Consider the following 27,360-nt stretch of genomic DNA (forward strand, 5'->3'; position numbering starts at 1 on the left):
GTTCAACAGGGGAAACACTGTATAACCCCAAACTCCAAACGCAAGTGCTAAAGGGACTGGATAGTGAGGGAGTGGTCAGAACAAGGGCTCCTACACAATAATAATCCTTTATACTCTCCAAACACTTGGGACTCAGCCAAACACACCCTTACGCACTACCTTATCGACTTCTAAAATAACTCTATGGGGTAGGTATGATCCTCATTTTTAAAATAAGAAAATTATATTCAGAGGGATTGAGACTTGCTTCAAGTCATAAACGTAGTAAATGACGGGACTGGAACCTGAACTCTGAATCCGAGTGTCTTCCTACTACGTGACACTCCCGGGGCGAACATCTGCTTTCTGGTCGATATCAGAACCCAGGAGACTCCGTGTCTCTTCCAGCGCCAAGCAGGAAGTTTGGGTGGGGCCATGACTAGCGCCAGGCCTCACGACAGACGTTCTGATGCTGCTCCGAGGTCTTTCACTTGGCAGCTGTCAGGGTCCATATGTGGGCTTATCTTTGGTACCAGGAGCAGAAGATGCTAAAACAATCACCAAGGGAGGCTTCTGGAGGAAATGAGGCAAGCTCACAAGAAGGACGTGAGGAAGACAGAATGGAACAGGGCACGAAGGGTATAAAAGGGCAGCAAGAGTGTCCCAAGAAGGACTGGTGATACGCCTGGCCCACAAATATCCCGTAAATCTGTATCTAGACGTCAGTGTGGGTTCGTTCATGCTTGTCTTTGCAGCTGAGGGTGTGAGATGTTTCCATCGAGAGTCCTGCGTGCAATGGCAATGATAAAGCCTCACGTGAAGAGTAGAAAAGATCCAAATCCCCTCAGATTTCTCTTTCACGTCCTCCTCTGAGTTGGCACCAGGAGCTCAGCGGGATCTGAAGGGGTTTCTACCCTGAGTCTTACTAGAGAGTCTCAGTTATTTGCTGGGCCAGTCTAGAGCCTCGGATCCCAGCCTGGATCTGATGACGTGTTCACGTGTCTGTCTCCTCCACTGAACTGTGAGGACAACACTGGGCCTTATTCAGATTAACAGAAGCATTTAATCAACACATGTTAGATTAAATCGAACAGACTGGACCTGGCTCTGGTTCAGTGTGACTCAAAGCCTCCTTAGCGCCTTCAGTTTTCAAATGGACACGGAAATGCCTGGCCCGCTGGCCTCAGATGGCTGTCAGCTGTCATGAGGGCCCGATCAGTCATGTACATGTGAGCAGTATTAATACTTTCTAGTCCCATGAAACATCAAGGACTAATTTGATCACTTATAAAATGCCTACTTGGAGGTGACCCTGGGTTGGGTCCATGATATACGTGGGAAATTTCCTCCACATTGTTTTCCCGTCAGAACATTCACAGGGTAGACCCTCAGTGAGTCTTTTCTGCCCAACTGATTTGACTGGTTGACAACCATTAGCCAGACCAGAAAAGGAAAGTTCTCCTGAGACCGCAGGAGCCTTCCAGTGTTCTCCATCAGTCTGGTAACGACGTCAGACAAGGCAAAGAGAACAGGAAGCGCTGGCCACCTTCAGCCATCCTAGTGTTCTCCCAGTTGACCACAGGCTGATTTCAGTTAGAGACCAGGAAAAGGCAACAGGGCTAGCAATCAACAGAAACCAGCATTAGGGAATCTCACTTGTAAGAATCCCTTAGGCATCTGTTATTTTTCCCATCTGAGTGTGGATCAGCCAGCCCCTAGACACTCCCTGAGAGATCCTGATTCAGGGCCCGGGTCTCTCCACCCTTCTGCGGACAAGGGCATCGTGGCCCAGAGGACCTGGGAAAGTGCCAGGTGCTGCCCATGAAAGCCCACACACCAGCTCTCCATAGCCGCCACCAGTGCCTGGACCAGACCAGCACCTGAGTTCTGCCTTTGGAAGCCACGGTTTGGGTGAGGGGGTGTTCTTCCAGGGTGGAAAGGCCAAGACAGCAGAGAGCCCTGGGCCCTAGTGGCAGAGGAGACTCATTGAGAGGGTGAGGACAGGCGTCACACTTTTTTTTTTTTTTGCGGTACGCGGGCCTCTCACTGTTGTGGCCTCTCCCGTTGCGGAGCACAGGCTCCGGACGCGCAGGCTCAGCGGCCATGGCTCACGGGCCCAGCCGCTCCGCGGCATGTGGGATCTTCCCGGACCAGGGCACGAACCCATGTCCCCTGCATCAGCAGGTGGACTCTCAACCACTGCGCCACCAGGGAAGCCCGAAATTCACTCTTTAACACTGCATTCCAACACACACCCAGTTCTCCCCCTTGAGTTTCTCCGCACTTGTTGCTAGCACTGTATTGACCTCTCGCCCTCGCTCCCTTCCTCCCTTCTTCCAACAGTGGATACTTGCTAAGTCCCAGACCTCGCAGCCTCCTGGGGGGCGGGGCAGCAGGTATTCCTGCTGCCCTGTGATGAGTGCTCAGCTGACAGAGTGAGCGGAGTTGTAGGGGGGCAGGGAGGACACAACATTCCACCTGGGCCTTAAAGGGTCAGTAGAGTTCTGCCAGGCCCAGGGGCTGGGGTCGGGGGAGGGCATATAAGGCAAAGGAGACAGCTTGGAAAGACCATGCCTGGGCAACAGTGAGCGGCTCAGTGTACACCAGCTGGTGTGTGTGTGTGTAGGTGGGCGGGGGGAGGCTGGAGGTGACGAGGCTGCAAAGGTGGTCTGCAGACAGGTGGTCAGGGGGCTGGGAATGTGGATTCTGTTCTGTGGGTGGGGAGGCATGGACAAGGGTGGCCTGTCCACGGTGGAGAAGGGCACAGGCGCAGTGGTGTCTGAGGCCAGTTTGCACCAGTTAGTAGGAATTGATTGTTAAATTTTACTGATTCTTGTGAACTGGTTGATTTGACATTGGGAGTTTAAAATCAGCAACGGTGGGCATGTTTATACCAAAGACATCAGCAAACATCACAAATCATTTTTTTTTTTTGAAGCTGGTTTTTAACATTTATGGGTACGCGTGTGTGTACATATGTGTGCTTGCACATGTGCATACACACACGTGTGTAGAGTTGCTAGAAATCACAAGGAAGAGGCCTAGCAACAACCAGGAAAAGGTATTCCAGGCAGAACTACATGCGATCTTGGCACACTCACCAGCCTCAGATTCTTCATCGCTTGGGGAAACATGCCTTGATGTAACTGCAATTTGCCAACTTTCATTACCTGCACGCCTCTGACGGGATGGTTTCCTGGGAAAAAAATCCTGGAAGAAAACAAATGGCAAACAGTGTCAGTAGCTCTCACTGGTGCAGTCAGCACAGTCAGGAGACTATGAAAGTGGGAGCAAATGCTGGGTGTGAATGTCAGTGAGCCACTGAGAAGAATCAGCTCTGCAGCCGGGAGAACGTGATACCGAGGGAAGAAGCACACTATTGGTCTTCTGTTCCCCAGAATGCCTTTTGCATTGGGGAAAAAAATGACAGGACTGGAATACCTCTCTAATAAACACTAAAAGAAGAGAATCTGGACCTCTGCGTTTATATTTGGCAGGGGGTGTAGGGACCAGGTGCCAATCTTATCCTCCAACCTCCCCCGTGAAACTCCAACACCCAGGATAACCTTGGACCAGAAGCTGGCCTCTCAGTGTATAATTGTTAAGTAAATGAATTTTCATTTACTTTCAGGATTCCCCATATAGAAACGCCCACACGCTCCTTTTAACCGCAAAGCTCCCTGAGTCTCAGTGCAGAGTCCATCATTCATCACAGAGTCCACCTTTCTTACAGGCCCCGTGTATTTATTCTGTCATCACTGGACTCTGTTTTTTTGTTTTTGTTTTTAACATCTTTATTGGAGTATAATTGATTTACGACGTGTTAGTTTCTGCTGTATAACAAATTGAATCAGCTATGCGTATACATATATCCCCATATCCCCTCCCTCTTGTGTCTCCCTCCCACCCTCCCTATCCCACCCCTCTAGATGGTCACAAAGCACCGAGTTGATCTCCCTGTGCTATGCAGCTGCTTCCCACTAGCTATCTATTTTACATTTGGTAGTGTCTATATGTCCATGCCACTCTCTCACTTCGTCCCAGCTTACCCTTCCCCCTCCCCCTGTCCTCAAGTCCATTCTCTATGTCTGCGTCTTTATTCCTGTCCTGCCCTTAGGTTCTTCAGAACCATTTTTTTTTTTTTTTAGATTCCATATATATATATATATATATATATCACTGGACTCTTTGGATTCAGACACCCCATCTGTGCTTGCTACCGTGTTGCATGTAGGAACTCTGTACATACTTGACCTCTTTCATACCCAACAGAATAGAACAGGGTGTTGCAGTGGACCGAAGAATGAAAACCCAGGACTATGTTTCAGACCCAGTGTTATTTCAACTCGATTCAACAAGAATGTATTACGTGAGATTCAACAAAATGTGTACAGTTTGGCCCCTTCTGCCCCCCACATCCTCTAGCCTGATAAGTCTCCTGACCTCCGGCTGTACGTGCAAGATCGATCCTGAGGCCGGGGGACATACTATATATATACTATACTGTATATATATGATCTTTTCCCTCAAGGCCCAATAATCCCATGAGACACAAGGCAAACATTCATACCACAGTTTAAAAATATCACAGAATAGAACATGATTTAGTGTCCCGATGAAGCCTATGTTAATTAGTAGATGGCAATGCTCAGTTCAAGTGTGTGGAATGAACTGAGAAAATGATACAGGAGTTATGAAAAGGAGAGTTATGATGATTGGTTGGACCAGGGAAGGTTTCTTGGAAGAGGGTAAGAGGACTTAACCTGGCTCCCCAGGATCTGAGAAGGTTTGTCTGGGTGGGGAGAACGGAAACACATCCAAACTGTTGCATGGCACGAGCGAGGGTGCATTCCAGATGCTTCCCATCCAGAGAACATAGGTGCCTGCCTGTAGGCCCGAGTCATGGCTTATACGGGGCTTACCATGTGCCAAGCACTGTTCTGCTTTTCATTTATGAACTAGTCATGGAACCCACATTTAGGCTCTACTGTGTAATAGAGATGAGGTAGCTTTATCAGGAGAGACATGTATGTTCTCTGATTAGTATACTATCTTCAAACCATTCCCTCTCCCTGAACCTCAGCTCTTCCCCACATGAAATGTGATATAGAAACTTTTTTCATTCAGGCTCTTAAAGAAGCAGAAAGCAGTACCTCAGAGAGAGGTATTTAAATTAATAGAAGGTCGGCCATGCTTCTCTTAAAGAACTGAAAAGGGAGGGGAGGGGGGAAACAAAGGGGACACCTGGGTCCTGGATTTTCCGTCGTCTTCTGAGCATGCCAAGAGATCAGTCACTTCACCTCTCCCCCTTACAAAATGAACATCATTATCTACTTGTGTGGAAAAGATTTTAAGATTCCCCAGACAAAAGGCTTAAATATAGGACGCCACTGCCCTGTACTTAATTGCCTTGGACACTTTCCTTGAAAAACACACCTGCATTTGGAACTTTATTTTATTGCTGTGAATGTGGCATAATTAAATTTAAAGGCCAAAATGTAATTTCATACTAATAATCATTCCATTAAGTGGATGTCTGTCACATCAGTTAGCAGAAGGAAAGAAAATCTTTGGTTCTATGGTGGCAGAGAAAGTGGTGCATAATTACTCCATGAAAGGTACTTGCTCCGGTTGCTTAAAGATTTTAAAAAATGAAGTGGAGTTTAATCAGGAGAGGATGAGGAAGTGTCTGGGAGGGGGACTTCCACATAAATATTTACGGAGCAGCCTAACAGCTCTGGCAGGGGTGCTGAGTGTGTGCCTGGGTTGTTTCTGGAGGCCTCCCAGCTGACATATGGAATAAGCATCATGATTACTTGCTGGAATAGCACCCCAAGGAAAACCGGTGAAGCTCACTCCTGCTGGGAGAAGTTCTCTACCCAGGGCGTGGGCTTTCATCAACTTTACCGTGTGTGACAGTGATGAGAGGAGGCCTGCAAGAGGTCTTCAATCACAGACTGTCAGGAATCAAGGCCAGGCTGAGAGCCTGAACCAGAGAAGGAATCAGGGATGCCTGAGGACTGCAAGGACTAAAACAGGAGTCTTGAGTGGGAAGGTGTAGTAGCTAGGAGAGGCCAGGTACTGGGCCCAGTGCATACAGGATGCAAGAAGCCCACGGTGAGTCCCTGCCCTTGCTTAGGATACAGTCTGATTGCAGATGTGAAGTAAGTTGAGTTATGATACAGAGAGGATTATGAGAGCTGCCAGACCACGGCACAGACAATGGGTGCTCCAGAAGCAGTGGAGACCACAGTGATCAGGGAGATTCCTTGGAGCAGCAGAGCTTGAGCTGGTTCAGACTGGAAGAGGCGATGGGCTGCTAGGACAGCATGTGGAGCATGGGAAGGGCGGGTAGCTCTGGCAATGGTACAGGAGGCTGGAGACAAAGGGCCAGTGAATGCATGATCTGACCGGCAGCGAAGGAGAGCGGGAGAGGAGGTGCACCTGAGGCCAGGCTGTGCAGAGGCATCCATGCCCAGCTAGGAGGTTCAGACTTTGCTTGCTGGCAGCTGGGCCCTACAGAGGGGCTGAGGGTGTTTCACCAGAATAGGAAACAGGATAAATTGGAAAAGAGACTCTAGAGGCAGAGAGACCTGAGTCAAGATGTGGTATTGAGAACAGAAAAGAAGGATCTGATGCAAAAAATGGCCTACAGCTGATTCAACAGGACCTGGAGACTTGCTGGGGTCTGGCAGTCAGAGCTGACTCCAAGATTCAGAAATTGAAATGCCGCCACAAAAAACATAAGCAAACTATGTAATAACAAAATCATTCAGCAAGGCATTCTACTTGTTTGGGTGTTATAAATTTTCTTTTCATGGGTACGGTGCTAACAATCACATGGTCCAGGATGCTGGGCCTAGAATGGAAAAAGTGCCCTTGGTGTTTCTGAGGTGAATAAGTGTATAGGAAGAAGGTGTTTAAACAAGCAGAGAAAAGCAGCAGCACACATGCTAGTTTAATTCAGACCCATAAGCACCAGGATCTTGCTGCCATATTCTACAAGGAGGCTGAGGGTCAGGGAACTGGAATGTCTCAAGTTAAAAGGGGGTAGAGAAAAACATGGCAGGACCTATGTTGGCAGGACCCATGTTGTTGGTCTTGCTGAGGTTTTTCCACATGATGCAATTACCAATCACATTGCTTCATTACAGGTAGAGTTTTGACATTTATATGACAGGAAAAACCATTTATTGTTAGGGTTATTTTTTAGAACTGATATAAAATACATCACTGAATTTAAAACAAGAGCTTAACTTGACTCTATAAACTGTATTTTAGAGTAACCAAATAGCTATAATGTATGAATTTTAGCTGATAAATGTGAATTTTAGCTGATTAATGTGCAATCTAATTCTAATGATGGAATTAGAAAAATCAGCATTTTGCAACTCTTGAAGAATCCACGAAAAAAGTATCACTAGATGAAATCAGCAGATCAAAGAATGATGGAAAATTTTTAAATGGATAAATCAGGTTGTTGCCATCTGAACCCACTGATCAGTCTTAGCATCACTAAAGTGGGACAGCCAGATATTACATGCTACCTGATATGGTGCAATAAGAAGGATTTTACACCACCTATAAAGGATCCTTGCCAAACAACAAAAACAGAAACAAAGAAACTAAATTTAATCAAGCCCATAAAGTTAAATTCCATTTCATAGGAAAAACAAGTGGTAGAGGAACAAATAAAAGCCACCAGCTAAATTAGAGATACGGGAAATTCTACAGGACCTTCACCCAGGATCTTCAACAGGTCAATGGCGTGAAAAGAAAAAGATGGCAGGGGAGGAGAACTCTCTAGATTAAAAGAGACTTAAGAGATACAACAGTCAAATGTAATTTGCAGACCTTTTGCTTCTTAAAACAACTGTAAAAAGACATTTCTGATTCAATCTAGGAAATTTGAACATGAAATGGCATTGTGGGTAAGAAAATGTCCACATTTTTCAGAGATACAAACTGAAGTATGCATGGATAAAATGATGTAATGACTTGAGTTTTGATTTAAATTTCTTCAGCGTAATTTCTCTTTCCAGCAATGGTGGGTTACCTTGTTTCAGACCAAACCCTGTGCTAAGAACAAGAAACGTTAGACAAAATATTTATAAAATTCTGTTTGGGGCTTCCCTGGTGGCATAGTGGTTGAGAATCTGCCTGCTAATGCAGGGGACACGGGTTCGAGCCCTGGTCTGGGAGGATCCCACATGCCGCGGAGCAACTAGGCCCATGAGCCACAACTACTGAGCCTGCTCATCTGGAGCCTATGCTCCGCAACAAGAGAGGCTGCGATAGTGAGAGGCCTGCGCACCGCGATGAAGAGTGGCCCCTGCTTGCCCCAACTAGAGAAAGCCCTCGCACAGAAACGAAGACGCAACACAGCAAAAATAAATTAATAAACTCCTACCCCCAACATCTTCTTTAAAAAAAAAAAAAATCTGTTTGAAGGTGTCAAAGAATCACAGAGGGACAGGGGTCTGGATGTGGCAAAATGGCAGAAAGAGCAGAAGCTCAAGTAGTGATTCTTACATTTGTTGCTGCTTTTCCCTTTGCTGATTTGAAAGTAGAGGCAGATAGGCTAAACAGCTGAGCAGAAGTTTTGGCAGTCTCAAGGATATGGAGACACAGAACTTGGAGTTCAGGGCTTAGCAAAGATGAGAAGGAGCTCCAGTAAACATCCCCAACTTTCATTTGTGAGCCCCACCAAAGGGCTACAATCCAGGAATAGTGGTAAGCCATAAACAGACTGGCCCTCCCAAAGACTGAATCATTTCAAACCCTGACTGGAGTAAGGTGATCTGTTTCTACCCTGACTGCCAAAAGCAAAAGTAAATTCTCTCTGAAGGAAGATAACATAATCCTGAGTCTCAATTATCTCTCTAATTTTTCTATACAATGTCCTGCATTCAGTAAACTTATAATCAGGCATACAAAAAGATAAGAACTGTCTGAAAACCAAGAGAAAAACATAGACAATGAAACAAACCTACAGGTTTGCAGATATTGAGGCTCTAATAAATCAATTAAGAAACAATTATAAAAAGTATGTTTGCAAACTTAATAATAGAAAAGAACTTCAGCAGAAAATTGAAATTATATAAAACATAACCAATGAAAATTCTAGAACTGAAAAATAGAAAACTGAAATTAAGATCTCAGTAGTTTAACATCAGACTTATCACAGCCAAGGAAAGAATTAGAGAACTGGAAGGCAGGTCAAAAGAATATATCAGTTGCAAAACAAAGAGAGATGAGGAAATGGAAAATAAAGGGGAACACAGGTCTCATATAGGTAAACTGGAATCTCAAATGAGAGATGGGAGAGGATGGCGGAAGCAATATCTAAAGCCATAATGGCTGAGAATTTTCAGAAGTAATGAAAGCTAAAACTGCAAAAAGAATAAAATAATTCAAATAAGGGGAAAAGAGGGGGAAGTAAGGTGAGAGATAAACTAAGTGTTGCAAAATCTTGATAATTATTGAAACTGGGTAATAGATATATGAAGGTTCATTATATTATTCTATTTTTGTGTATGTTTGAAATTTTTCATAATTAAAAAAGCAGGACACTGGGTTTTACTTTTTCACCTTCTGAAGTTACGGACTCTGGTAGATAACTGCCCCAAGTTTCAGAAGATTTTGGAATTTTACTTAATTCTAAGTCTTATATAGAAATGAAATGATACACATAATGAGTGGCATACAGTGGCCTTCCACACTGTCAAGACATCAGATCGACACTACTTGATAGCTAGAAGAACAGCAGATGTAACAGCAGCTCACACTCAGCATTAACAAGCTTTGCTCTAGGTCTTAAGTGTAGAAACTCATTGTCAAACACCATGGGTAACTGAGACAAGGAAGCATGAAAAGGCAGATAGAGTCATAGGATGTTCCTTAGGGTCTTTCTGAGTTAAACCAGCTGCTGTATGGAAGTTAGTTATGCCTTTGTGGTAGGGTAGCTTTATTTGTAATATGATACATTTTTGTTGTTGTTAGTTAAAAAAAAAAAAAGATCCTAACATTGGGAAACCAAACCAAAGAAAAAAGGACAGACTATACTGGGAACTTCAGAACAAGGAGAACTATTTCTTACCATTTCTTAATTAATTCACACAGTCTGGAGAGGTGCTGCTCTCCAAGTGGGGTGATGAAGCCTTACTTCTCCATTACCTCTACAGCTTGGTTCTGTTGGTGACAGGAGGATCAGGGCCATGAATTCTCACTTGTTTCCAAAAGAAAAAGGTCCTGGCTTCCAGCCTAGATTGAACCCTCACCTCCTGCTCCATCTGTGACATGTGCTGTCAGCCCCACAGCATTGAGAAAGATGGCTCTGCCACCCCCCCACCACCTCCTGCCACCTGAGTATAGGAAAATAAATTCATAGTGCTTCTTACAATCCCACCACACATCACAATGGGATTTTACAGTGTTACACTGAGACTTTGTCTCAATGCAATGAGATTTTTCTTGGGTTCATTTTTATGCCATAAAATGAGTAAGCAGGATCATTTCCTTACACAAAGAATGCATTTCTGCCTCTCTTAATTTCCACCAAATAGGTCCTTCACTCACAAGGCAGAGCTTTCTTACGCTCAGAAGTTTGACAATTTATAATTATTTGTATATGATCCATTGTTCGAAAGAATCTCTAAATCAGATAATAAGTACAAGAGAGCTTTTTGTTTATTTTAAATGCTCACGTAATTCAGCCTCTGGAGCAGAGGTTTTATGGTAGATAAATTAGAATGAGGGAGTTTGAGAAGATTTGGATTTAAGACCTGGTTCTTCCAAGCAGTTAGCAGAGTGACCACTTCACATCACAATTAACCTGATGGTAAGAACACAGATGGGAGAACATTTGGGACTGTCAATCACATATAAACACAAACTAGTATTATTAAGTTTCCAGGGATAGTGGATGTAAGGTAATTAGTTGCAACGCACTTTTACATCCATATTGAGATAAACAATGGGAAAAAAAATCACTCAATTTTGTTGCAAAGTGTAAAAAGATAGCCTAATAGCACCAAAATAGTTATATTCCAACAGCCAAAAGACCCACCTGGATCACCTGTATGTTTGCCTGTTTCTTTTTAAATGCAAGTTGAATACGTAGCAACACAAAGAGAAGCCTGGTGGGGTCTGGAGAAAGAAGATACTGGCTGAGTAGCCAGGAGCTGCCTCCTTAAGGAAAGACTTATGATGCAGATAGGGTTGTGTCCAATTTTGAACCTAAAAGTTTGAGTTTTAGCTTTCTTTTTAGAAAAATGAACAGAGAAGACATTGCCCATACGTATAACTTTCAACTTAGGTGTGCTTAGTTTCATTTAATGCGGATTTGTGCTCAAATTTCCTCATGCTCTTTCCAGACCTGCTCATGTGCTGCCTGGCCCACTGGCAGTTTGGCTAACAGCAGGGAGACATCATAGGCCAGTCCATGCGGTTGGCCTTGTATGCAGCACAGTGGAAAGAACTGGTCAGAATCTTCCAGGCAGGCAGGATGGTACTCCACTGTATGCAAATAGTCCTTTTTAATACTCATAATGGTGAGAGTACTGTCCTTTGTCTGGCTTTTGCCTGTCTCATATCTTACAGCACTTTTTTCTTAGGGTATGGAATATTTAATACTATTTTGAAATATTTCAAAAAGGCCAGCCAGTATGACTGAATTATACTGTAACTATAATTTAGTTATTAAGTCCTTGGGAAAAAAATGGCAGTGAGATTTTCATTAGAAAAGTTCCACTTGGGGATTTCCCTCGTGGTCCAGTGGGTAAGACTCCACGCTCCCAATGCAGGGGGCCTGGGTTTGATCCCTGGTCAGGGAACTAGATCCCACATGCATGCCGCAACTAAGAGTCCGCGTGCTGCAACTAAGAAGTCCGCCTGCCGCCACTAAAAGATCCTGCATGCTGCAACTAAGACCTGGCACAGACAAAATAAATAAAAATAAATAATAAAGTTTTAAAAAGTTTCTACCTTAAAAAAAAGAAAGAAAAGTTCCACTTGTCCTGTACAAGGTCTATCTGTCCACTTATATGGGCAATAAAAGACACCTCTGAAGTTCTGGATAGGTACTCTAAATCCCCTAAATATCTGAATACACAGATGATCATATCACTCTGAGATCATTTCCCAAAAAGAAGCCCTTGAGTAGAAATTTTAAAATTTATTTTCATAAATTATTTATTCATTTGGGCCTGTTCAGATTTATGAAAACTGTTTTAATGCTGTTTCTGGTAATATGGCAAGCTTAATAGCCATATTGATTATCTCACTGAAAACAATGTAAAATGATAGATAAATATTTTTAAAAGTAATAACGTGCTGGCAAGATAGTAAAGAACTGTCAGGCCAAAATCTAAATGAAGAGGTACCCTTGAGAAGTAAGCAGGATTACAAAACCACTGCTATATTGGTGTGCTGAAACCTCTGGCTTCATCTGCTTTTTGGAGCTTGCGGGGCAGAAGAGCAAGCTCAGTGTCTACCCAATGGTGAATGGTCTAATAGGGAAGCTTCCCCTCTTTCCAATCATGGGAGACAGATTATATTCAAAAGAGTCACAGTAAGGCTGACAGTGAAAGCCAGAAGCCAGTAGAATGATACCTTCAATGTGCCTAGGAAAAATTATTCCTAGTCTAGTATTCTATATCCTCAAAAATATCTTTCAAGAATCAAGATGGAGAGGTAAAGGTTCAAGGTTACTTTTAGAGGTGATGAAAATGTTCTAGAATTGACTGTGTGGATGGTTGCACATATCTTTGAACATAATAAAAAAACAATGAATTGTACACTTTAAATGGGTAAATTGTATGGTAAGTGAATTAATTACATCTCAACAAAACTTTAACAAAAAGAATGAGACATTAGCACCCACAAAATGAAATACTTAGGTATAAATCTAGCAAAATATATAGAAGATCTATATAAGGAAAACTACAAAACTCTGATGAACAAAATCAGAATAAATGGAAAGATATTCCATGTTCACTGATAGGAAGAGTCAATATTGTCTAAATGTCAGTTCTTCCCATCTTGATCTATAGATTCAATGCAATCCCAATCAAAACTCTACCAAAATATTTTGTGGATGTCAACAAACTGATTCTAAAGTTTTATGGAGAGGCAAAAGACCCAGAATAGCTAGCACAATACTGAAGGAGAAGATTAAAACTGGAGGACTGACACTACCCAACTTCAAGACTTAATGTAAAGCTACAGTAATCAAGACAGTGTGGTACTGTATTTGTGAAAGAAAAGACAAAATGGATCAATGGAACAGAATAGACCCACATAAATACAGTCAACTGATCTTTGACCAAGAAGCAAAGGCAATACAATGGAACAAAGGCAGGGTTTTTTTTTTTAACAAATGTTTCCGGAACAACTGGACATCCATATGCCCAAAAAAAAAAAGAATCTAGACACAGATCTTAACACCCTTCACAAAAAAGAATTCAAAATTGATCTTGGGTGTGGTGGTGTCTTTTTAGTTACAACAACAAAAACATGATCCATGAAAGAAATAATTGAGAAGCTGAACTTCATTAAATAAAAAACTTCTGCTCTGTAAGACAATGTCAAGAGAATGGGAAGATAAACCACAGACTGGGAGAAAATATTTGCAAAAGACACATCTGATAGAGGGTTGTTACCCTAAATATACAAAGAACTCTTAAAATGCAACAATAGGAAAAAAACCAATTTAAAAAATGGGCCAAAAACCTGAACAGACATCTTACCAAAGAAGATACACAGATGGCAATTAAGGATATGAAAAGATGCCCCACATTATATGTCATCAGGGAAATGCAAACTAAAATAACAATGACATATCAGTATACATCTATTAGAATAGCCAGAACACTGACAATACTAAATGCTGGCGAGGATGTGGAACAACAGTTCTCATTCATTGCTAGTGGGAATGCAAAAGGGTACAGCCACTTTGGAAGAGTTTGGTGGTTTCTTGCAAAACTAAACATGCTAAACAGACTAAACCACAGTACCCAGGAATGGTGTGCCTTGGTATTTACCCAAAGGAGTTGAAAACTTAACATCCACGCAAAAACCTACACATGGATATTTATAGCAGCTTTGTTCACAACTGCCCAAACTTGAAAGCAACAAAAATGTCCTTCAGTAGGTGAATGGATAAATAAACTATGGTATATCCAGACAATGGAATATTATCCAGTGCTAAAAAGAAATGACCTATCAAGCTATGAAAAGACACGGAGGAACCTTAAGTGTATAATACTAAGTGAAAGAAGCCAATCTGAAAGGGCTACATTCCAACTCTATGACATTCTGGAAAAGGCAAAACTATGGAGACAATAAAAAGATCAGTGGTTCCCAGGAGTTTAGAGGTGAAGGAGGGATGAAGAGGCAGAGCACAGAGGATTTTTCAGGGCAGTGAAATACTCTATATGATACCATAATGATACATACATGTCATTATACATTTGTCCAAACCCATAAAATGTACAACACCAAGAGTGAACCCTAATGTAAACTATGGACTTTGGGTTACTGTGATGTGTCACTATAGGTTCGTCAATGTAACAAATGTCCCACTCTGATGGGGAATGTTGATGATGAGCAAGGCTATGCATGTATGGGGTAGGGAGTATATGGGAAATCTCAGTACATTCCACTCAATTTTGCTGTGAACATAAAACTGTTTTTTAAAAAACTAAGCCTTAATTTATAAAAAGGAATGAGGTTGAAATAAAGACATTTTTGGACAAAGAAAAATTGTGTATTTGTCACCTCAGATCTCAACAAAAGGAATTTCTAATTATGTACTTCTGGTAGAAGGAAGGTGAGCCAAGATGGGAAGTCTAAGGGCAAGAAGGACTGAAGAATAAAGAGAATGCTTACATGGGTTAATCTACGAACACTGACAAACAAAACAATTTTAGAGGGTTAAAAATATGGTAAAAATAAAAAATACAGTAAGCACACCATATATGTCAGTAGGGAAGAAAACAGGATTCAAGAATTCTAAAGTCCTTCTAAATCCAGGAAGAACCTACAGTGATTACATGCATATTTACCTTATATTTCTTTAAGTAGTTCCTCTATAATTTATATACCTATGGAAGGTAGGATATATTTAATAATAAAATAGTCTTAAATAACTGATTTAACATTCAGTTTTAATTTCTAGATACAAAGCCATTGTGTAAAGAACAATTAAATTAATTATAACCTATGAACTTAATGATCTTAAAAGATTGAGCATTAAATCAAGAAGGGAACACTGTGGTTTTTAATTTTTTTTTAAAATTAATTAATTTTACTTATTTTTATCTTTAGCTGTGTTGGGTCTTTGTTGCTGTGCACGGGCTTTCTCTAGTTGCAGTGAGTGGGGGCTACTCTTCGTTGCGGTGTGTGGGCTCCTCATTGCGGTGGCTTCTCTTGTTGCAGAGCACAGGCTCTAGACGTGCAGGCTTCAACAGATGTTGCAGGCGGGCTCAGTAGTTGTGGCTCATGGGTTCTAGAGTGCAGGCTCAGTAGTTGTGGTGCACGGGCTTAATCGCTCTGTGGCATGTGGGATCCTCCCGGACTGGGGCTCGAACCTGCATCCCCTGCATTGGCAGGCGGATTCTTAACCACTGAGCCACCGGGGAAGCCCGACACTGTGGTTTTTAAAATGTACATACTTTTCCTTTGTTTGGAAGGAAAAAATTAGATTTACAAAAAGTTAACAACTAGTAAAAAGTTGCACAATCTAGTTTTAAATAGAAGATGAAATATAGTTTGCCATCTATAAGCTTAACCAAGTTGTATGTCTGTATCTATAAAACAGTGTGTCTCTAACAAAACTGAGAGTGTTGCTGTTGACATATATTCCAGAAGTGACAGGTACTTTTATTGAAATTAGCTGATACAGATGCCAAGCACTCAAGAGCCCCTAGCTCTTGAAGAAGTCTTAGGCTCCCAGAGCACAGGTGTTGGGAGGAGCTGGAATGTGTGCTGAGAAGCAGAGATGTTCTCTTTTGCAGTGATTTCCAAAGGAAAATATAGTCTCTTGGGGCAGAGAATATGGCACTGCTTAGATGTAGAATTGTGAGACAGTGAGTCTGTGGCAAGGGTTGGCAAACTATGGCCCGAAGGCCAAATCCCACCTGCAGCATGTTTTCATAAATAGTTTTATTGGCATACAGCAACACCTATTCATTTACATATTGTCTATGGCTGCTTTCGGTCTACAGAGCAGAATTGAGTAGGTGACTGTACAACTTGCAAAGCCTAAATATTTACTACCTACCCCTTTACAGAAAAAGGTTGCAGACAGTTGGTCTAAATAGGAGTTTCTAGAAGTAAGAGGCTGGAGAGAGGATCTCATACAAAAAAACAGACAGCAGAAGCAAAAAGAACTAAAATTCAGCAGCCTGTGGAATGAAAACCACATTCACAGAAGGATAGACAAAATGAAAAGGCAGAGGACTATGTACAAGATGAATAAACAAGATAAAACTCCCAAAAAACAATTAAATGAAGTGGAGATAGGCAACCTTCCAGAAAAAGAATTCAGAATAATGAGAGAGAAGATGATCCAGGATCTTGGAAAAAGAATGGAGGCAAAGATCAAGAAGATGCAAAAAATGTTTATCAAAGACCTAGAAGAATTAAAGAACAAACACCTAGAAGAATTAAAGAACAAACACCTAGAAGAATTAAAGACCAAACAAAAAGAGATGAACAATACAACAACTGAAATGAAAAATACTTTAGAAGGAATCAGTAGGAGAATAACTGAGGCAGAAGAACAGATAAGTGACCTGGAAGACAGAATGGTGGAATTCAAGGACGCAGAACAGAATAAAGAAAAAAGAATGAAAAGAAAAGAAGACAGTCTAAGAGACCTCTGGGACAAGATTAAATGCTCCAACATTCGTATTAGAGGGGTCCCAGAAGGAGAAGAGAGAGAGAAAGGACCCGAGAAAATATTTGAAGAGAGTATAGTTGAAAACTTCCCTAACATGGGAAAGGAAATAGCCACCCAAGCCCAGGAAGCGCAGAGAATCCCAGGCAGGATAAACCCAAGGAGAAACACACCGAGACGCATACTAATCAAATTGACAAAAATGAAAGACAAAGAAAAATTATTAAAAGCAACAAGGGAAAAATGACAAATAACATACAATGGAACTCCTGTAAGGTTAATATCTGACTTCTCAGCAGACACTCTATAAGCCAGAAGGGAGTGGTGCGATATATTTAGTGATGAAAGGGAAGAACCTACAACCAAGATTACTCTACCAGGCAAGGATCTCATTCAGATTAAACAGAGAAATCAAAAGCTTTACAGACAAGCAAAGCTAAGAGGATTCAGCACCACCACACCAGCTCTAAGACAAATGCTAAAGGAACGTCTCTAAGTGGGAAACAAAAGAGAAGAAAGGACCTACAAAAACAAACCCATAACAATTAAGAAAATGGTAATAGGAACATACATATCGATAATTACCTTTAATGTGAATGGATTAAATGCTCCAACCAAAAGACACAGGCTTGCTGAATGGATACAAAGACAAGACGCATATATATGCTGTCTACAAGAGACCCACTTCAGACCTAGGGACACATACAGACTGAAAGTGAGGGGATGGAAAAAGATATTCCATGCACATGGAAATCAAAACAAAGTTGAAGTAGCAATACTCATATCAGATAAAATAGACTTTAAATTAAAGAATGTTACAAGAGACAAGGAAGGCACTACATAATGATCAAGGGATCAATCCAAGAAGAAGATATAACAATTATAAATATATATGCACCCAACATAGGAGCACCAATACATAAGGCAAGTGCTAACAGCTATAAAAGAGGAAATCGACAGTAACACAATAATAGTGGGGGACTTTAACACCTCATTTACACCAATGGACAGATCATCCAGACAGAACATTAATAAGGAAACACAAGCTTTAAATGACACAATAGACCAGATAGATTTAATTAATATTTATAGGACATTCCATCCGAAAACAGCAGATTACAGTTTCTTCTCAAGTACATGTGGACCATTCTCCAGGATAGATCATATCTTGGGTCACAAATCAAGCCTTGGTAACTTTAAGAAAACTGAAATCATATCAAGCATCTTTTCTGACCACAATGCTATGAGATTAGAAATCAATCACTGGGAAAAAAACGTAAAAAACACAAACACATTGAGGCTAAACAATACGTTAGTAAATAACCAAGAGATCACTGAAGAAATCAAAGAGGAAATCAAAAAATACCTAGAGACAAATGACAATGAAAACATGACGATCCAAAATCTATGAGATGCAGCAAAAGCAGTTCTAAGAGGGAAGTTTAGAGCAATACAATCCTACATCAAGAAACAAGAAAAATCTCAAATAAGCAATCTAACCTTACATCTAAAGGAGCTACAGAAAGAAGAACAAACAAAACCGAAAGTTGGTAAAAGGAAAGAAATCATAAAGATCAGAGCAGAAATAAATGAAATAGAAACAAAGAAAAGAATAGCAAAGGTTAATGAAACTAAAACCTGGTTCTTTGAGAAATAAACAAAATTGAGAAACCTTTAGCCAGACTCATCCAGAAAAAGAGGGAGAGGACTCAAATCAATAAAATTAGAAATGAAAAAGGAGAAGCTACAACAGACACCGCAGAAATACAAAGCATCCTAAGAGACTACTACAAGCAACTCTATGCCAATAAAATGGACAACCTGGAAGAAATGGACAAATTCTTAGAAAGGTATAACCTTCCAAGACTGAACCAGGAAGAAACAGAAAATATGAACAGACCAATCACAAGTAATGAAATTGAAACTGTGATTAAAAGTCTTCCAACAAACAAAAGTCCAGGACCAGAAGGCTTCACAGGTGAGTTCTATCAAACATTTAGAGAAGAGCTAACACCCATCCTTCTCAAACTCTTCCAAAAAATTCCAGAGGAAGGAACACTCCCCAACTCATTCTATGAGGCCACCATCACCCTGATACCAAAACCAGACAAAGATACTACAAGAAAAAAAAGTTACAGATCAATATCACTGATGAATATAGATGCAAAAATCCTCAACAAAATACTAGCAAACAGAATCCAACAACACATTAAAAGGATCATACACATGATCAAGTGGGATTTATCCCAGGGATGCAAGGATTCTTCAACATATGCCAATCAATCAATGTGATACACCATATTAACAAATTGAAGGAGAAAAAACATATGATCATCTCAACAGATGAAGAAAGAGCTTTTGACAAAATTCAACACCCATTTATGATGAAAACTCTCCAGGAGGTGGACATAGAGGGAACCTACCTCAACATAATAAAGGCCATATATGACAAACCCACAGCCAGCATCATTCTCAACCATGAAAAACTGAAGGCATTTCCTCTAAGATCAGGAAGAAGACAAGGATGTCCACTCTCACCACTATTATTCAACATAGTTTTGGAAGTCCTAGCCACAGCAATCAGAGAAGAAAAAGAAATAAAAGGAATACAAATTGGAAAAGAAGTAAAGCTGTCACTGTTTGCAGATGACATGATACTATACACAGAGAATCCTAAAGATGCCACCAGAAAACTACCAGAGCTAATCAGTGAATTGGGTAAAGTTGCAGGATACAAAATTAGTGCACAGAAATCTCTTGCATTCTGATACACTAGCAACAAAAGATCAGAAAGAGAAATTAAGGAAACAATCCCATTCACCACTGCAACAAAAAGAATAAAATACCTAGGAATAAACCTGCCTAAGGAGGACCTGTACTCAGAAAATTACAAGACTCTGATGAAAGAAATCAAAGAGGACACAAACAGATGGAGAGATATACCATGCTCTTGAATTGGAAGAATCAATATTGTGCTAATTGACTATACTACCCAAAGCAATCTACAGATTCAACGCAATCCCTATCAAATTACCAGTGGCAGTTTTTTTTTTTTTAAATACAAATGCTCTAGTTTATTCATTTGAATTGCCATATAGCAGTCCACAGACATTCTCTCCCTCGTGATCATTCAGGTTGTTTATAGGTTTTTCCTACTACAAATCATGCTGCAGTGAACATTCTTGCACATGACTCTTCATACACGTGGAGGATTCACTAGGGAATATATTTAGAAGTGGGATTTCTGGGTTGCAGAGTATACATATCCTCTATTTTACTCTGTGTGTGTGTGTGTGGTTACAGCATTTGACATGAGATCTACCCTCGACAGATTTTGAAGTGTCCATTTTTGTTGACTATAAGTACAGTGTTGTATAGTCACATCTCTAGAGCTTATTTCTCTTGCTTGACTGAAACTTTTTGCCCATTGATTAATAACTCCCTGTTTCCCCCACCCCACCAATCCCTAGCAACCACTATTCCACTTTTGATTCTATGAATTTGAGTATTTTAGATATTCATATGAGTAGAACTGTGCAGTATTTGTTTTTCTGTGACCGGCTTACGCCACTTAGAATAATGTTCTCAAAGTTCATACATGTTGTCACATATTTCAGATTTCCCAGTGGCAGTTTTTACAGAACTAGAACAAAAAAATCTTAAAATTTGTATGGAGACACAAAAGACCCCAAATAGCCAAAGCAATCCTGAGGGAAAAAAACAGAGCTGGAGGAATCAGACTCCCAGACTCCCTGACTTACTACAGTAATCAAGGCAATATGGTACTGGCACATAAACAGAAATATAGATCAATGGAACAAGATAGAAAGCCCAGAGAGAAATCCACGCACCTATGGTCAACTAATCTATGACAAAGGAGGCAAGGAAATACAATGCAGAAAAGTCTCTTCAATAAGTGGTGCTGAGAAAACTAGACAGCTACATATAAAAGAATGAAATTAGAACACTCCCTAACACCATACACAAAAATAAACTCAAAATGGATTAAAGACCTAAATGTAAGACTGGACACTATAAAACTCTTAGAGGGTAACAGAGGAAGAACACTCTTTGACACAAACCACAGCAAGATCTTTTTTGACCCACCTCCTAATGGAAATAAAAACAAAAATAAATAAATGGGACCTAATGAAACATAAAAGCTTTTGCACAGCAAAGGAAACTATAAACAAGATGAAAAGACACACCTCAGAATGGGAGAAAATATTTGCAAACAAATCAACGGACAAAGGATTAATCTCCAAAATATATAAACAGCTCAATATTAACAAAACAAACAACACAATCAAAAAATGGGCAGAAGACCTAAATAGACATTTCTCCAAAGAAGATATACAGATGGCCATGAAGCACATGAAAAGCTGCTCAACATCACTAATTATTAGAGGAATGCAAATCAAAACTACAATGAGGTGTCACCTCACACCAGTTAGAATGGGCATCATCAGAAAATCTACAAACAACAAACGCTGGAGAGGGTGTGGAGAAAAGGGAACCCTCTTGCACTGTTGGTGGGAATGTAAATTGATGCAGCCATTATGGAGAACAGTATGGAGGTTCCTTATAAAACTAAAAATAGAATTACCATATGATCCAGCAATCCCACTACTGGGCATACACCCAGAGAAAACCATAATTCAAAAAGACACATGCACCCCAGTGTTCATTGCAGCACTGTTTCCAATAGCCAGGTCATGGAAGCAACCTTAATGCCCATCGACAGAGTAATGGGTAAAGAAAATGTGGTACATATATACAATGGATTATTACTCAGCCATAAAAAGGAACGAAATTGGGTCATTTGTAGAGACGTGGATGGACCTAGAGACTGTCATAAAGATTGAAGTAAGCCAGAAAGAGATAAACAAATATCGTATATTAACGCATATATGTGGAATCTAGATAAATGCTGCAGATGAACCGGTTTGCAAGGCAGAAATAGAGACACAGATGTAGAGAACCAATGGATGGACACGAAAGGGGGAAAGTGGGGAGGGGTGGTGGTGGTGGGATGAATTGGGAGATTGGGATTGACATATATACACTACTATGTATAAAACAGATAACTAATAAGAACCTGCTGTATAAAAATAAATAAAATTAAATTAAAAAAGACCCTGTATATATATGAAAATACATTTAGTTTATAAAAAAATACAATGGTTAACTATGAAGATGTATTAGATATGTGACTATATAGTTGTCTCTGTCAATAAGAAGAATAATGATAATTATACCAAATACTGTTAGAGTCCTTGCTACATACCAGGCACTGATCTACCGACTTTGTTTGTTTCAGCTAAATTTATTCTAAAATAACCTATGCAAGTAAACTTTGGTAATGATGATGTGATCGGAGAGTCTCCTCTGCAAAAACAAGTATAAAGCTGGACAAAATTGCCAAAAGCAACCACTTCAGGGCATGAGAAATTGACCAAAGTTAAACAACAAATTGAGAAGCTTTTATTCTCCAAGAAACTGCTAGAGCTTTGAGTAAGAAAAGCAGAGGTCTATAGCCTGCTTGCCTGGGACTGTTTGCATCCACCACCCCGACCTGAATGAGCCACAGAAGGACTGAGACAAGCTCTCCATATCACCTGGGTACCTGGGAAAGTTGATGTACATAAGGGAGACACGAGAAAGCCTGGCGAAAAGTAAAAGCCAAGGGAGACTTGAGAACTGGCTACAGCTTTGAATGCATACACCTTCCCACACACAGCAGCAGGTGGAAGGAAGCCTTATAGGTTCAAGACCTTTGAGCAACACCTCTGCCCACGTCACTGACTGACCACTAAGCTATCCAGTAAATGGAGAAGCTGAGTTCAGAACCCAGCACTTTGCTTCTTGAACCTGTTCTCCTTCCAGTCTACCTCACTGCCTCGCCAAACCTCCCCAATCTAAGTTTTGCCTTAGATTAGCTCTGCACTTTGTTAACTTCTCATAGTGCAACTAAAACATCTCCAATCAATTTCAATAGCCCCTAATACACAACTCTGATTCCACTGAGTACAAACATGCCAGCAGCCTGACATCACCTCTCGCCAGCAGAAGCCTGCTGGTGAAACCAAATTCATCACTTAACTGAAAAAAAAAAAGTGTTGAAAAAATGTGAAACCAATGAATCTGCCAACATGGTTGTTTCACCTAGAGAACCGGGAATCCAGCATCTAAATAAACAGCAGAATACTGTTGCTACTAGCTGTGTTTCCATTTAAGATGCCATTTGTGGAAAATATTTATCACAGTCTTCCATTTTCTCTGTGCAAAATCAAAGAGAATTGAGAAATGCCAAATTACATTGTCGTCACAAATCCTGCCATAGAGCATCTCAGCTCTTACAAGCTCTTCTCCAAAGACATTACTGATGTTCTACCAAGCTGATGGAATGATATAATTTGCTAGCAGGAAGAAAGGCTGGCGAACAGAACTGTGTTCATTAGAGCAATATCTTTACAATGCCTTATTCCATTCTCATTATTTTTCAAGATCACACATCATATCACAGGGCAGAACGGGCACCTTGCTATGCCCTAGATTTTTCAGTATTTCTACAGTTGGAAGTAGATTTTTTACACTTCTGCAAATTACAGCTATTCTTGCTATAAGGGGCTCTTTATGTTGCTAGGGAAAAGAACTCTCTCTAAAAGCCTATGTGGCCTTTGTTTACAGGCAGCTACCATCATTTTAGACTCATAAGTTCCTGTGCGGAGCAACCTCTTCCATAAGCAATTCATCAAGCCCAGTCCTGGTGCTGGACCAGGTCTAGAACTGACATTAAAGTTTTGCAGTAAGCACATTTGTCTTCACTCTTTTCATCTCTCCTACTTCCTAGAAACTTTTCATTTTTACCCAGGCTGGAGGACTCATCAGTGGTCTTCTCAGTGGTGCCTCACACATACTGCCTTACCCAGTGCACCCCACTCCCCCAAAAAGGATCCCTCTTCACCCAATCAAAACTTGTCAGCTTCCTTTAGAAAAGTCTGATCTCATCAAGGTGTTAAAAGAAAGCAATCTTATTAGATTAAATTATAGTTGTTAATGATAATTTCAGAGAGGCATTTGCATTTTGAAGGAGAAATTTTCATTAACTCGAAAGAATTTCAAATGGGTAAAATTCAAAACAATGTAACCAAGTGAATTTTCATCAGTGAGATGGAAAAGTATTTTTGGGCACAAGTACCTCCCAGGATTTTAAAAAACCATGGTGAGTTGAGGTTCACAAGCGTGGTAGCTGACCACCAAGCATGGTACAGTCAAGGTGAGCAATGTGCTGGTCACACCCTCAGCCTTGCTGCTGAAATGTCCACTGGATCGCTTAGTCCTGTGAGGTAAATGCAAGATGCCAGGAAGGGCTTAAAACCACCTGACCAGACTCCACCACAGTGAATACCAACAACTCCTTTCTAGTTGTCAGTATCTGAGAACTTAATACTGGGAGCCCTGTCATCTGCATTCCTCCCCTTCTACCAATCTTTCACAGGATTAGGATGCCAGGTGATATTCTTGGTACATGCCTGAGAGAGTAAAGGGGTGGGAGGTGCTTTGCTTACAATTATTAAAATGACTCATAGACTGTTTAGAGCTAGAAGGAATCAGAGATCACCTACTTCGACTCCTTCAATTTAAAGATGCTGTAACAGCCTAGAAAAGTTACTCTAAGTCCACTGACTTGCCCTAGGTCATGTGGCATGATAATGTACCATCCTTTGGGAACTGAAGGATATAACTCCTTTTAGAGATATTTTTGTAGGCAGCTCCCTAACGAGGCAAATGCCCCCATCACCACTCACCTATAAATGGAAAGTTGTTGCACAGAGGGGATGAGGGCCTTCTCAACCAGACGCAGGGCTGGAATGGCACTAGAACCCAGTGCAATTTAGCATAGACCTGGTATGACTAATAGTTTGCAACTCTGCAACCTATGGGCAAGCAAGGATTCCAATGAACAAAAAATCCTAGACCAATGGAAAATCTGTAGTCAACATTCAGATATTTAATTCAATGGACAGAGAATAAGTGACTAGGGTAACAGGGAATGACCCCAAATCTTTTATCGAAACCCCAAATCTTTTATCGGCTATAGAATATTATTTTTATTTATATTTGAGTGGAATTGTGTGGTCTGTGTTTTGGAAATTTCCTTCAAACTAAATACTGGTGCCAGACAAGTGAGGTCTAATGTGAAGAGGATTTCATAAGCTTTCCATTGTACCTGTTCCCACCATTTTCCAATTCCACTCAACACTATCAGCTGGCTTCTCTCAGCCTCTCTCAGAATGTTGCTGGCACAAGGACTCTCAATTGGCTAATGGATTTCCCTGCTCAGGGGTTTGAACTTTCCAGCTGGGAAGCAAAGCTCCTCATATATTCTTAAAGTAAAATCCCCATCATTGATGTGGCATATACCCTGGGGGAGACACACCAGGAGAACCCACTTATCTATTCGTTCGTTAGTTCATTCATTCATTCACCATTTACTGAGCACCCATTATATGCCAGGCATTATACAGATAAAGTGGGAAATAAGGCAGACAGTGGCTCCTGTCCTCATTGCTGTGGATGGGCCAGACACTGAGAAGTATTGACAGGTCTAGTGAGTACCAGGTAGGCTTCTATAGGGGTCTACAGCAGGGGATCTAATCTAAAGTGGAGGGTCAGGAAAACTTTCTGAGAAGAGGAAACATTTTAGTTGGTGGATGATAGATGAGTCAAAATTAGACGGATGATGAATATTCTGGGCAGAAGGAACAGTAGGTGAGACGGTCTTTGGGCACAAAACAACACTACATATTCCAGGAACTGATAAAAAGTCCAGAGTGTTCTGAGTACAGAATGAAGGTGATATAGATAATATTGATTTGCAGTGAGGAAGAAAGGGTGCACTACTCTACCAGCCAGATCAGCTCAACCCTGGTGGTGAGTGAGGCAACATAAGACAGAGCCCACCCTCATCCAACTACTCATGTGTCAGCTCCAAGCAAGGGAGCTTCGCCAGAGCCAGGGTCACAGAACCCTTAGAGGGCAGGGCCTGGGGCTCAAGGGCGACTGTTCCTCTCACACCTAGCTTCAAAGCAGGCCAGCACCCAATAAATGTGAAGTCTTCAAAAAGAGGGAGAGAGAGGCACAAGCACATAATTAAAGACACAGCAGCAGCTAAATTTCTGAAGCAGGAATTGCCACAGACAAGCCACAGTGGGAGGTGAGTGTGCTCCGTGATTCTCTGGCCCCGCTGCTTGAATCATTTGCATTGACGTGATTAACTTGAAGGAAGACATTTGAGCATCTTTATGAATCAACCAAAATTTGAAACTTAGCAAGAGGGCTGAATTTGAATCCAAGACTCTGGGTGGCTCTCTGTTCCATCTTAACCATCTGGCCCCATTGTTTTCCACTATGGAATAATGAATTTTTTGCCTAATTCACTGTATATTCCTGAGTACATTTTAGTTTTCAGTTGAAAAAGTACTACACCTACCTCAAAAGCCCAGGGAATATAAACACAGGTGATACAAAAGAATCCATTCTGTAATTAGGGACATGAATTTGGTCTTTGTCATTAAGAAAAGATGCACAGGAGATGGCAAGGCAGCTGCAGTGAGCTATTCAGCCAGCCTCTATGTCTTCAGTGAGCTGTGCCATTAAAAAGTGATGTCCCAGGCTTCTCTGGTGGCGCAATGGTTGAGAGTCCGCCTGCCGATGCAGGGGACACGGGTTCGTGCCCCGGTCCAGGAAGATCCCACATGCCGTGGAGCGGCTGGGCCCGTGAGCCATGGCCGCTGAGCCTGCGCGTCCAGAGCCTGTGCTCCGCAACGGGAGAGGCCACAACAGTGAGAGGCCCGCGTACCTCAAAAAAAAAAAAAAAAAAAAGTGATGTCCCTATCAGACAAGCAACTCCTCCCCAGCATCTAAGAACTCAGTCATTTCCTCAAACTGGCCTCTTTTTTTTTGCTCATCCACAAGGGACATCTTTATGAAACTGTTCTGGGCATTTTGCAGGAATGAAATCAGCTGAGAAAAAAGACAATGTATTATTTCACCTAGGCAAAGAGGTCTGGCGAGCATAGCAAGAACCTTTCCAAATCCCTCTTGGGCACCAAAGTACTACTTGCAACACTTGTTAATGCAATGGATCAGTTTATCCTGCTAACTCCGTGACACTGCAAGACGGCATACGGAACTAGCAGCAGTCCCAGCTCGGGGCACCATGACACGTGTCTCTGTCGGTAACCAACGTTTATGTGCTTACTGTCTATGTTTTCCTTGAGTAGGGCTGTGGAGCAGGGCTCAGCCAGATGGATTATCATTTTCTATAGTTAATGAGTTTATCTGTCTCTTAGGAAAGAAATGGAGAGAGAGACAGAGACAGAGAGAGACAGAAAGGCGGGGGGAGGGAGGGAAACAGAGAGAATGTGTCTGCGCTCCTATGAGCATGCTGGTCTTTTTTAGCCTCCAGCCAGGTT

At 41.3% G+C, this 27,360-nt stretch overlaps 1 protein-coding gene across 4 annotated transcripts in view; it reads right to left on the bottom strand.

The window, feature by feature from the left end:
- Nucleotides 1-27,360, bottom strand: part of SMYD3 (SET and MYND domain containing 3) — a 714,589-nt gene that overhangs the window by 15,182 nt on the left and 672,047 nt on the right. For all 4 annotated transcript variants that reach the window (XM_067729540.1, XM_067729539.1, XM_067729542.1 and 1 more), the window contains one exon: nucleotides 3,081-3,189. In XM_067729540.1, coding sequence (XP_067585641.1) covers nucleotides 3,081-3,189 — 109 coding nt within the window. The remainder of the gene's footprint in view (nucleotides 1-3,080; nucleotides 3,190-27,360) is intronic.

The sequence above is a fragment of the Pseudorca crassidens genome, chromosome 2 (genome assembly GCF_039906515.1).
Source record: "Pseudorca crassidens isolate mPseCra1 chromosome 2, mPseCra1.hap1, whole genome shotgun sequence".
NCBI lineage: Eukaryota > Metazoa > Chordata > Mammalia > Artiodactyla > Delphinidae > Pseudorca > Pseudorca crassidens.